At 36.7% G+C, this 13,553-nt stretch overlaps 2 protein-coding genes across 2 annotated transcripts; both read right to left on the reverse strand.

Annotated features, from left to right (window-relative positions):
• Positions 1-1,131: 1,131 nt before the first annotated feature.
• Positions 1,132-4,319, reverse strand: KISS1 (KiSS-1 metastasis suppressor). The gene is made up of 2 exons (XM_039340742.1): positions 3,635-4,319; positions 1,132-2,623 (listed from the first exon to the last, which is right to left on the reverse strand). Exons 1-2 carry the CDS (start codon positions 3,735-3,737, stop codon positions 2,310-2,312), a joined length of 417 nt encoding a protein of 138 aa, XP_039196676.1. The 5' UTR covers positions 3,738-4,319; the 3' UTR covers positions 1,132-2,309.
• Positions 4,320-4,497: 178 nt separating this feature from the next.
• Positions 4,498-12,267, reverse strand: GOLT1A (golgi transport 1A). The gene is given in 6 exon segments (XM_039340754.1): positions 4,498-7,867; positions 8,954-9,017; positions 9,617-9,695; positions 9,698-9,761; positions 11,005-11,096; positions 12,195-12,267. Coding segments are annotated over 6 exon segments (363 nt in total). The 5' UTR covers positions 12,220-12,267; the 3' UTR covers positions 4,498-7,828.
• Between the last annotated feature and the right edge of the window lie 1,286 nt (positions 12,268-13,553).

Below are 13,553 nucleotides of genomic sequence, written 5' to 3' on the forward strand. Positions count from 1 at the left end.
GGGAAGAACTTAGCTGTATTTTTTTAAAAAGAGGCCAAATGTAATAGAGTGAATGGTACATGGATATACTATGTGGGTGTCTGTTTTTGTGTATTTTGTCTCCTGCTGGTCTCATCATAAGCAACAGGCATTCCAAAGCTGCCCTGCTCCTTCTCTCCCTGTTTCATAGACATACAGAAGGAAAGAAAATTGCCAGACCATCACTAGTGCCTCAATGGATAAGGAGCAACTGATGGCCAGCAACTGATGGCCATCAGCCAGCGTGCTGATTGGGGAATTCTGGGAGTTGAAGTCTACACATCTTAAAATTGCTCAGAGTGAAATATACTGCTCTAGACTTGAGGGAACTATGTAGTATAAGAAAGATATTTTTTCAACTTTCTTTAAGGAAGGAGGTAGTATATCCTATGCCTTTTGAATTGTTCCTCCCAGGACCCCAATATTATGTTTTAAAGGATTTGCTTTTGATACAAAGGTATTATACATAAAACAAGGATCTCCTGGAATGTTTTTTAAAAGATGAACCAATTTCATCTTACATTCAGACATAACTATGTGATCAGAATTCCCTTTACTAAATTTGAAAAAAAAAACCCACAGAATTCAAAATTGATATTCGCTGAATAAAGGCTGGAGCAGATTTCTTCAGCATTGTTTGTGAAGGAAAGTATGAGTCCCTTGTTTGGGGGCAGTTGCATAGAAGTTCTTTTTATACATCAGTGAATTTTAACATTTCCCATTTGAATGTGCCCTTTCTCCCCTCCCTCCCACTTTTCAGCAGGAAGTTGGACCCAATCAGCATGCATGGCACATATCTCCATACAATGGGTAGTTGGGGTTCAGAAGGTGTTTGCGCTGAACCATCTGCAGCCCTCTTTAACCTCTGCTTACCTCTTCATAGCACAGATGTGCAGTGATGGCTATGGGTAGTTGTGGGCAATACTAAATCAGCCTTAAGATTCCAATCATAGTCAAAATTGTATGGTAAATTGTACCACATTCATTGCTATATTGCTTTTGTTGCTGTTTTAATTTTCTTGCCTCAAAATAATACAACACACAAATTAACACACGTAATACATTAACTTTAATATGGTTTATTCATTACAATTTTTATTGTAATGTCTGGTATTAAAGAAAGCAAGAAACAATGACTAATTCTTAAAAAACAGGTACCATATATACCACCTACAATATAAACCCTTTGGCAGAAAAGCCAAGCCTTTATTTTTCACCAAACTATCATGATACATAGTGAAAATAAAACCTCAAAATGTCCATACATTTAATTTTTACAATTGGTTTATCCATAAATGGGACCTTTTTCAATCTATTTGGTTAAAAATTTAAAGGTCAGCTTAGGTGATGGTATTCCATCTGAATTATTTAAAATCCTACAAGATGAGGCTGTTAAAGTGCTGCACTCAACATGTGAGCAAATTTGGAAAACTCAACAATGGCTACAGGACTGGAAAAGATCAGTTTACATTCCAATCCCAAAGAAGGGTAGTGCCAAATAATGTTTAAATTACCATAGAATAGCACTCATTTCACAAGCTAGCAAGGTCATGCTCAAAATCCTATAAGCTAGGCTTCAGCCATATGTGAACAAAGAACTATAGAAGTACAAGTTGGATTTCAAAGAGGCAGGGGAACTAAATTGCCAACATTCACTAGTTTATGGAAAAAGCAAGGGAATTCCAGAAAAACATCTATGTCTGCTTTATTGACTATGCTAATGATTGTGTAGATCACAACAAACTATGTGGTGGGAAAACCACACCACCTTACTTGCCTCCTGAGAAACCTATATATAGTTCAAGAAGCAACAGTTAGAACCAGACATGGAGCAACCGTTTGCTTCAAAAATAGGGAAAGGAGGAAGACAAGGCTGAATATAGTCACCCTGCTTATTTTACTTATATGCAGAGTACCTCTTGTGAAATGCTGGGCTGGATGAATCACAAGATGGAATTGAGATTGTGGGAGAAATATCAACAACTCAGATATGCAGATGATACCAGTTTAATGGCAGGAAGTGAGGAGGAATTAAAGATCCTATTGATGAGGGTGAAAGAGGAGAGTGCAAAAGTTAGCTTGAAACTCAGCATTAAAAAACGAAGATTGTGGCATCCAGTCCCATCACTTCCTGGCAAATAGAAGACAAAGAGATGGTCCATGGGGTAGCAAAGAGCTGGGCATGACTTAATGACTGAACAACAACACTTAAAGAGTGTCATAGTCATAACATGGAACAATGAAGAAGTAATCCATCTCAAACCAGCCCCTCCCCTGTTTGCCCCCGTCCATTATTCTTGAGGCTTTCTTGATTTTTCCTGGGCTTTTATTGCTTGCCTCTTTCCATATCTTAACCCAAAGGAATTCCAGTTGTAGGTGGAGAGATCCTGGGTCCCTTCTAACAGCAATGCCCCTTGCAGCAATGGAACTCCCTTATTTTTTGTGGGAGGCATCCCTGGCCATAACTGCACTTTATGCACTTGCCGCTTGCACAATAGGGTTACTGTGGATTTCAGACCTTCTTTGCCAGAGCTGAAGCTCGTTTCAGAACATGGGATGTCATTAGCCCAGTGGACCCAGTTGGCTGTGCCTCTGGAGGGTTTAGCTAGAAAGAATAAAAAAAACTTTATAGAGAGAACATACCTGGAGAAGCATCAAGATGGGGAAAGGGCAGAACTTGTAAAATAACATGTCTGTCTGTCTGTCTGTCTCTATATCTCTATATCTATATCATCCATCTATCATTATCTATCATCTGTCTGTCAGTCTATCATCTTCTATCTAAAGTTATCTCCCATCTGTCTATCTCAATTTATCTATCTCTCTATCAATCATCTATCTATCTATCTATCTATGTATCTATCTATCCATCCATCCATCTATCCACAAATTTATATGGACATCCATCTCACACAGGGTGACGCTGGGGACTGTAAAATAAAACCAACAATTAAAACAGAACATAAAAGCTAGCTTAAAAAATGTAAGTAAAAATAAAATTACAAGAGGGTTAAATAAGAATACATGATGTAACCAATGGGCAGGATCTTTGCCACCCATGAATAGGTCTGATGGGGGGGGAGGCATGTTTTGAGAGCTTTCCAAAAGGCTAACCTCATCTCAAGGGGGATGATGTTCTAGAGGGTGGGGCACAGCAGAAAAGGCTCATTTCCATTATGATAAAGGAAGTGTCAAATTCAAAGCCCTGCCAATTCACAAATGAATTGAAGGTCTAGGAAATTATGAAAAGCATGGATATAAGGCTAAATTGTGTTCTAGATTTGAAGGGGAAAAGATAATTCAGGAGTGGATCTGAGCACACACGTAGCACCCATAGCACTTCTTTAAACAAAATCTTTTTTCTCCCTTGGGCTTTGGGTACTAGGTGTCGATGGAACCCAAGACAAGACTCAGTTTCTTTACAGAGTTGCTGACAGGTGAGCATTCCTCCTACCATGCCTTTACCATTTTTCATATTTCTTCACAGCTCCAGGATGCAGTGACACAAGGACCACATATATGTTGTCTAAATATCAGTGAGCATTCTTTTGCAGAGCAATTTCAAATCATTGCTAAGTTTTCAACAGAATCCGTCAAGGCTGCCTCTACTTCTTACCTTGAGGCCAGAAGCTCTTTAGAGGATAATAGCTGTCTGCAGGTTTTCCAAACTGAACTCTGAAGAATAACAGGAACATAAGCAAGCAACGTAATAGGTTCATCCTGAAATGCAGCAGATCTGAGATAAAAAATGAAGGAAACCAGAACAATTCAGACTATAGTTTTCCAAACTGTGCTGTATACATTCCTTGGCCAAGTGCAGAGTCCATGGGAGGTGTAAAGAACCTTTTAGTTAATTGTAACTAACTTTTCATATCTCTCTCAAACCTATTTTGGCTCACATCTTCAGTTTTTAGCTAAGCCTTTGTTATACTTTATCATTCATCTCTACTTATAATAATTTAACTTTTTACAAAAGCATCATTTTCTCTCTCTCTTAACACACATATGGAAAAAAAAGAATTTACTGTGTTTAATTGTCCTTCCTATCTAAAGGATATTACTTAATTGGGAAAATTATTCATCCAAGCAGTTCAGCTGAGTCTAATCATGTTCTTTATATAAGAGGAAGATAGTAATGAATTTGATAAGCACTATTCCTTGAAAGCATGATCGTTTTGAAATATTCCATGACTTAGAACTGAAAGTCTGCACACAAAAATTATTTTTTATAAAAACATTGGTATAGACATCAGGCATTCATACATCCTTTATTATAAAGGACAGTCCTTTATTTCATAAAGCTGTCCTTTAGATTTTTTTTCCAAAAACTCACTTTAGATCTTTGGTCTTTAAAATTTTATTGTACAAATGGTACCATATAATGCACAATCTTTCACATTCCTGTGAAAAATACAGAAACTAACTTGTCTTTTTAAAATAATTCATACATACTGTTTGATTATATATTTTTTATTAGAATATGCATTTTTTGTAAAAATTGTCTTGGTTTTGCTCTTACATTTTCTTTTGTAAAGCACTTATAAAAACCTACATTTTTTATCCTTATGAATCTCTTTTGATTTTCTCTCCTTTTCAGGTTTGTCCTTTATTTTTTTCAAGAAATATGGCCACTGTACAAGAAAAATTTAATAGAGTATATCTAAAATAATGTTTGAAAGAAAAATAATGTTATCTCAGTTCCAGTTTAATATGGCTCAGAATCACTGGTAAAAAGCAAGCTCTGTGTGCACGGTGCATGCATGTTTGTTTGTTTTTGTGTGTGTGTGTGTGAACTGAATATAAAATTAAACTCAGGTTTCCAATCTTCTGGCTAAGTTCCACTGTCAATCTGCTTGACAGTTGGTTCATTTCCTGTTGCTTCAGTTGCCCAATCATACAAACATAACACCTCTGCTTTGCACTCCTACAGATTTACTACTTTTAATTATTACTAATTGTAGCTACAGTTCTTAATTTAAATCTAATTTATTATTACACAATTAATGGTCTGTCTCTAAACAGAAATTCCACTGCAGGGAAAAAATAGTTATTTATAAATGTAACATAATAGGGTTTTTTAAAAAATGCATTCACAATGCAAGAACCTTACACTGACTGGCATATTATTGTGGATCAAGACCTGCTATTCTCTTTCTCTCCTTCAATCTCTGTGATTTATTAATGCCTTAAAGTACAGAATGCAGCTGTGGATCAGAAGATCATTTGGGATCATGGGTGGAAGCCTGGCCCATGCACATCTGGAAAGAAGAAGCCATGGTGCAGCTGAGAAGTCAGAATTTCTAGACAGCTTTCCCATCTACTGTTTTGCCAAGGCTCCCCATACTTTGTAGAATTTGCCTGACCAGTGAGGATCAAAGAATGTTGTTGGAAAAAAATACGTTTTGAGACCAGTTTTCAAACTTGTAGAGCAGAAAACATTTATAACTGGCTATTATGAAGAAAACAAGCAGACGCGGAGCATACACAGAGAGAAATTTTAATTAGAGTGAATTAAATGTGATTTGAAAGAGAGGAGTCGTTACTCAGCATACAAACATTCATTCCAGTTCCACCACTAATGAACAGGTGTTTTCCAAATCCAGCTAACCCTGCATGGCCAGAGGCAAAAGGAAGACTAAAGTTGCAGGTATGAGTAAATACATACTGTATTAAGTGCTTCTACTTCAAAGTTCTTTTCCCTCTTAAACAGCAACAGCAAGACCATTTTTAAAAATCACAGTCTGCCTGCAATTTAAAACAACAGTCCTAACCCTTCACCATTTTCAAAAACTTTCCAGTTGATAAAAATGCATTTGAGACTAGGAAGGAGAGGTATATGATGCAGAGTATCTACTTGAAATATGACAGTGGAGCCAAAACTATGAACATTTCCTCCAGAATCCCATTTAATGCACTGGAACAAACTTTTGAATAAATATATGCAATTCTCTCACATAATTTGCAACCATGTTGTCTTTAGTGGATTTAGTCAAAGATAAATGTTTGTATAGGGCTTTACTTACCTCAGTTTTTTCTGCAATGTCCAGGCCCAAAATCTTGATCTCTTGGAAAAAGATAAAATGATCTCTGCTGTAGCTCTCATCTCATTCTTAAGGCCAGGGTCTGAATTATTGAATGCCCTTACTGGTGACATCAGCAAAGATGGACCCACCTCTAGTTTGTATCTTTTAATTTCCCTGCCTAAACAGCTTTATTGTGTCTTGAAGGGTAGACCCAACTAAATAATATTTGTACCCCTACATTTTCTCATTGAACTTTCCTACAGAAAAAAAGAATAGCAAAAATACGTCAGGGAAATTGACATATTTAAATGTTCTATTATACTCTACTTTTAATTTTTTTCTACTAAATGACTATTCTAATTTTATCTGCCCAAGCCCTCCTCTTTTATTCTATTGTCTCTTTTGGATAGAGATTGTTAAGAACTGAAGATGAGATAAATTATTGGCCTTGAGGTGGTATTGCTGGAGACTGCTCACTGCATCTATGAGCCGATTTTTATTGCTAATGCAGAGGGAAGAGGAGGGGGGGGGGAGAGGAAAGATTCTTCATATTCTGCCTCTATGTTGATTCCTTACCTGACCTATTATTAATATATGGGATCTTTATATTTTAAGGAAGAAAGGGATCTTACTGTTTCCCATTCACATTCTTCCTGTAGTTTAGATAAAATCAAGGCTTTTCTATTAGTTATTTTCTTTTTAGTTTTCTAGTGAGATTTGTGGAGTTCTTGATGCTCTTGGTTGTTTGCAAATGTTTCATTACCCAACCAGATAATATCAGCAATGCTAGTAAGTTTGGGATTTTCTAGATGTTTATAAATAGTTGCTTGTCCTTCCAGTGTTAGTAGGGTGTAGTTTTTTTTCCCTTGGTAATTCCATGATTAGGGTATAGGTAGTCCTCGACTTATGACTAATCAAAGTTCCAATAGACTTCTATGTGTGTGTGTGGGGATCTTACAACCTAGATTCAAAGTTCTCCCAATCACTCCCCTGATCACATGACTGCATATTGGGCTTTTGGCATCTGGGCCACATCTGCAGCCATTTGCAGTGTCCCCTGGTCATGTGACTGTGTTTTATGATGGCTTTGCCAAAAGCCGGCATTTACTTCTGGTTTTCAGGAAAATTGGCCCGTGGCAAGCTTTGGTTTGCTTAACAGTTGTGTCATTTTTTTAAACTATTTTCTAACACTGGCTCCTGCTAAACCCCAAACTCCAAAATGAAATGTCTACATTCAACCGCCCTTAGTTTTAGCAAACTGATTTGCTCATTTTTGTCATTGTGCTTCGAAAACTTGCAGAATTTGTTTGACCAGTCTATAAATAGGATGAACCTGGCACTGATACATCACATCCAGTGAAACAAACTAGCATTTTTCCACTTCACTGCAATTGCTTGAATATTGAAGATCCCATTCAGATATATTTCTGCAACCGAGTTGACATGTCCTAAATGCTGGATGTTTTGCTGTCACATCCTTGTGACACAATGTGTCATACTTCCAGGTACTGAAGATCATTGAGGTGTGTTTTTGTATATTTAAAAGATGCAGCCTAGTCACAATCGAGTGTGTATAAACCAGCATCAGAAGATGGAAACCCCATTATAATCACATCTTTTACAAGGAATGATTCTACCAATTACCCTATACATTTCTGAAAGTGATCCTATGTAGTATTTAAATCAGCACTAAATAACATGCACTATTGAGGTAGCAGGCTATTCCTAAAAAATGTCTGTGCTTGTAAGAAAGGAAGTTGTCTCTGGTAACAAGTCATTCACTCAAGTTATACTGCAGAGCTGGTGTCTCCAAATTTCTGAAACAGCTGCAACAAGAAAAATTACTAATTATTTTACTAATAATTTTATACAGAATTATATGATAGAATGAAAATTACAATAACTGGGATAAAAGAACAAAGATATATGACATATTAAACTTGATTCAATTAAGATGATAAGATAAGATAAGATAAGATAGCCTTTATTGTCATTTTTATACAGTAGGCACAATGGCACACATCAAAAATGAAATTTAGTTACCCGCTCTCAAAGTGAAACATATACATGACACATACCTAAACATACTATGAACAACGTATGTATAGACGGTACTGGGTTTGTGTTATGATCCATCAATGATAAACATAAAGCTGTGAATTCATCTCTACCAGCATTATCAGCGAGGTCTGCCTTTCAAAATACCAGCAGAGTGGGAACCATTCAATTCATTCCAAAAGGCAGATGCTGCAAAAAAGAAGGTGCCCTTCTGGGGTCTGGATAGATGACATTGCTTAATTGAAGGAACTCATAATATGCCAGCTGTGTCAGACTGAATATTGTGCCTATCTCCAAGTAACCAGCACCTAGAATCACATCTGGAAGCAAACCAGCACCTAGAATCACATCTGGAAGCAAACTGGCAACCAATACAGCTCACAAAGCAGAAGTGTTACATGAGCATATTGAGCTACCCATGGTGCTGCATTCCAGACTAGTTGAAGCTTACAGATAGTCTTCAAGGGCAGACCGACATAGAATGCATTGCTGTAGTCAGCTTATGGAGTGACCAGGGTACAAGTGACTGTTTCAGTAATGTCTCCTACTGTACTTTTAAGGCCAACTTTGCTCAATGATCTCTATCCAGATGTGTTGGAACGAATCTCCCAGACTCCTCAACTAAATAAGCTAAAGACATAGACAATGTGTCAACAGGGGGCCATGCAAGAGGGCAGGCTGCTTAGAGCAGAGGTCCACTTTAAGACTTGTGAACTTCGCTATGCTGAGGAATTCTGGGAGCTGAAGTCCACAAGTCTTAAAGTTGTCAAGATTGCAGACCCCTGGCTTAGATGGTGTAGCACTTTGTTCACCCCAATCCTGTTTCTCAAGGGATCACCCCAGTTTTTCATTACCTTGTTCAAAAATGAGACATTCACCAGTGATCCCAGAAATCCAAAAGCAATTGGGAAAAAGCTCCTAAGAAAAAAAGAAAAAAGTTAATTACTGATGAAAATAATCAACTGCAAATGAAATTGAGATCAAAATCAGATGTGACACTATTAATATTTTTTGTTGAAAGTTAAAAGTACCCACCCCTATCTCACCAACATGATTCTGGGCAGCTATCAGAATTAAAAGACAATATAAGCACAATGTATATTAAAAAATAAAAACACCAACCCCAGTTGATTAAGACACAAATAATGATTATGTATATTGTTTGATTATGTATATTGTTACAGAATATATGTAGTTCCAGACTGGATTATATAAATTCTTAGACCTTGGTTTTACATTTGTTGCTGATTATTTTTTCTACTTTTTTCAGATATCCCTAATCTTCTTTTGGCTTAATTGGCAACCCCGGAGGTGGCAGTGTGGGCCCTCAATGCCCAATATCCATGGTTAGAGAACAAATAGCTCTCCCTTGGAATCCCTGTCCTTCTTCCAGGAACTGTTACTACTTCCACTCCATTCTTTTGACTGAAAACCAAGCTCAGAGAATTAGTACAACCCAAAACTTTTACATACATGATTTCCCATAGAAAATGCAATGGTTTAGGAGGATTGATCACCTGAAGAGATTAATGAAACCATAGGTCTCTAGTAGCATGCCTAGTAGAGGCCACCGAAGCAGAACAATGATTATGCCTTTTGGAAGAAGAATCCAAAAGTTCTTCTTAGTCCAATTATAACAGCCAAGCCACACAGGAACAAGATCTAAGAAAGCAAAGAATATATTTGAGGATTCATTGGAATGTAGCCAGAAGAGCAAACTTTATATAATATAGTATTTTATGGAAAAAATAATGGAGGCTGAATCCTATATATAGTTGGGACCAATTTTATATTCTGTTTGACCAAACTATCTTATATGGTTGAGTAGGAAAGAGAACATTGGTTCTATTTTTTCTATTTTTTTTAAATCATTTTCAAGAATTAAGGATGGGATGACAGCTTCACAGGTCCCCCTGTATAGCAACTGTTCATTTTGAAAAAGAATTCAAATAAAAAAGTCTACTAGAAATGTATATCTGCTGATGCTACCTTAAAGTGCAATTGAATTGATCTGAGCTGGGAATATTTGCATGCTATTCCCACTCCAAGTAGAGTAGAGTAGAGTACAGTAGAGTAGAGTAGAGTAGAGCAAAGTAGAGTAGAGAAGAGAAGAAAGCTGGGGTGAAATTGACGAGACTTTTATCATTTTTGCCCTTCTCTTAAGCAAGACATGTCAAACTCGTGATGTCACATGATGTTGCGCAACGTATCGGGAGAGTTTTACCATTGCCAGCAATGGGGTGGGCGCGGCTTCCACATGATGCGTCCGGCCCGTGGGCCAGCAGTTTGACACTCCTGTCTTAGGCGGCGATCAACCAATACATAAAATACCAGAAAATGCTTTTATTTTTTCCTGCAGAAATTGATTCATGAATGGATGGATGAAGTAACATTTTCTCTCTTTATGTAGGGTGGATGTGAAAGTTTTTTGTTGCATCAGCATTCTCTCCCCACCTTCCCAGTCCAGTTCACAGTTCAGTGTCCTATTTCTGAAGCCTACCTTTAGAATCTGACTTTTCACCATGGCAACAGATGTTGAATCATGATTGATATGGTAAGCTACATATGTTCTATGTTTTGAAACAATGTCACCCTGCAGCCATTCTTACATTTTTTATATATATTTATTAAACCATGCACAATTTTAAACTGAATTCTGTAATGGGTTAAAATGGCTAATTCTGATCTGGCAGTCAAAGCTCATGTGCCTGATTGATTAAAAAAACCAGTTTATAAATAAATGCACTTATCCTTAAAGCATAAAAGTATATGAGTGCAAGTTCTTTGTAAAGCAGGCTCAGCAAACCTGAAAGATTTTTTTAATAAACCTGCCTATTATTTTATCATACTCACTACTTATTATTTCTTTTTGCACAAAATATTTGATACTTTCAAAAAAACTTACATTTCCAAAGGCCAGAAGCACCGAATCCATGTACAACAATACACCGAACAGGAGGAAGAATATCCCAAAGCCAACAAGCCCAACACCAATTTCTACAATAGATGAAATTGGTACCATCAAAATCACAGCAATCTTTAGGGATCACCTAATTGAGGAGAGCCAGGATCAGAAGGAAAAGATTTTGGTACTCAGGATAGCTGAAGGACTGCTGGCTCATTTCAGGTTAAAATGAAAGTCTGAAGTACAATAGTGGCCTCAACATAAAATTCAACCCTGTTTGACATCGGCCAAATTTCATTCTATTCTTCTGATGATTCAGGTTAGATGCCATCCTTCATCTCTCTCATTCTAATTTCTGTCCCTAAAGCCTTTAGGCATAGGATTTTTTTTTTCATTTGCCTAGCTGTTATAGGATATAGATCAGTTTCTTTCACATCTTTCCAATACCTTTTCGACCAGAAAACTTGATCCCATAAAAATATCAATTGGATCTTTGAAACCAGCTTCTAATTTGGTGCAGATCCAAAATGAACCAATTTTAATTACTAAGTTTGGAATGATGAACCTTAATACAAAATATTATAAACCTTTGTCGTCACTGGTTTTCTTTTACCCAGAGAAACTCATTTTAAGCATCTTGAAATATTTCTGGTGTGAATGAATGTCAGTGCATGGTTTTGCTTCTCACATTACTTTACATTTAAATTAGTTTACCTTAGCTTTGTTCAACCTGGTGATAACCTGTAGTTGTATTGGACCACACACTCAGAATTCCTGGTTAGCCACAGCTGATATACATATTATTAGCAATCATGGGAGGATTATTTTTTGGTGAATACATTTTTGTATTAATACAGTCTGTAATGTCTGTTGGTTATGACCTACATCATCTTCTTAGGAACACATTTCAGGTTAGACTAAATCACACTGCTGAGAGATCACCAGTGCCAATTAGAGATACTATGAAGTTATCTGACTTGCACCTGGGACCATAAACACGTAGATTTACTTAGATTGTTTCTCATAAGCAAATTTGTAATAAATGTGCCAACTGAGCAATCAATAGTAACACAATTTTAAAGAGGTCTGAGCTTTCAAACAGATTAACTTTGATTATATTTTCAGAGGGAAACCAATGACATATTGCTGAAATATGATAACAAAACCCTATCTGCTAAGTTCATACTCACTCTGAAGTTCTGTAATTTCCAACATATTTGCTGCTGAAGGCTTAGAAAGGATTGGCTGTCAAGACCTCCATATATTTCCCAGTTAGTGAACCTTGGAAAGACCTTTAGCCCTTACTGCATCATCCTGCAAATTATTAACCTCTGTGCAATGGAGACTTCATTGAACTATCATTATAGATCTTACAAGGTGAGCAGTATTGTTACAATCATATAGTTTGTATTTCCCGTATTCCTGGATCTGCAAAAGGTAATAGATAGTGGCACCCAGTAACTCCCTGTAGCTGTGCTTAACAAGGCATTTCCAGAATAATCCTGCAAAAAGTAACACTACCTGTGCAAGTATTTGTATGGTTTAATATGTCGAGTACTCCCCCCCCCATCCCATTAGCCCTGGCTTTATTTTTGTTTTCCTTCAAGACCTATTATCATTACTTCCTTTTTGTGGTCAGAAAGCAAGCTGTAGGATGGCTTGGATCCTACCTTGCAGAGGACGGTCATCTAATATAGTGTTTCTCAATCATGGCAACTTTAACCCCTGAGGACTTCAGTGCTGGCTGGGGAATTCTGGAATTTGAAGTCTATAGAGTTTAAAGGTGGTAAGGTTGAGAAAAGCTTCTCTGACAGAATGATTATCAGAAGACAGATTCTCCTTTAAAAGTGACCTTTGCCTGACAGGCTATCAGTTTAATATGAAACATAAAAACTAATTGGGTGACTTTGGGCCAATCACATTCTCTTAGCTCAACCTACCTCACAGGGTTGTTGTGGGGAAAAATAGGAGGAGGAAGGTGGGTTGGATTTGTTCACAACTTGAGTTATTTGTAAAATAATAATGGTGGGACACATAATCAACCAACCAGCCTTAAGAAAGAGAAATCAAAACCCGAGATACAGAGTAACAACCAATTAGTCCCTGTTGTGATATGACTCACAGGATATTTAAGTAGAATTTCAATTTCTAAATGTGAGTCTATACCCATAAGTAGTATGTGCCACTTTAATACAAATCTATATTTTCTTTTGTCTAACTTTTTGTGAATCATTACTTCTTTTATTAAAAAATAAAAATTAAATGTACAATCCAATGAATGATAAATTGCTAGATAGCAGTTGCAAATGCATATTTTAGGAAGAGAGACCTCAAAAAAACGGAAAAGTAAACACCAGAAAAAGCCTTTTTTTAAAAACTAGGGAACAAGATGGGCTATTGAGATTCTGATTATCTGATAGAAATTGTTTCAGGTTAGCATTTTGCTATTTTTCTCCTATATAAATACATTTTTTCCCTCTCCAATGTATTTCAGAAGCATTTCCTTTTAGTACACAGATATATTGTTATAAAAAAATAAGTTTCAGTTC

Source organism: Crotalus tigris, unplaced genomic scaffold (assembly GCF_016545835.1).
Source record: "Crotalus tigris isolate CLP2741 ecotype Arizona unplaced genomic scaffold, ASM1654583v1 scf7180000017550.10884619, whole genome shotgun sequence".
Taxonomy (NCBI): domain Eukaryota; kingdom Metazoa; phylum Chordata; class Lepidosauria; order Squamata; family Viperidae; genus Crotalus; species Crotalus tigris.

Bases quoted from the DNA above. Each gene is read 5' to 3' on its own strand.
- KISS1 (XM_039340742.1), bottom strand. From the start codon at position 3,737: ATGAACCTATTACGTTGCTTGCTTATGTTCCTGTTATTCTTCAGAGTT. The intron at 2,624-3,634 runs GTAAGAAGTAGA...TATTCTTTCTAG, and splicing joins AAAGAGCTTCTGGCCTCAAG to CTAAACCCTCCAGAGGCACA.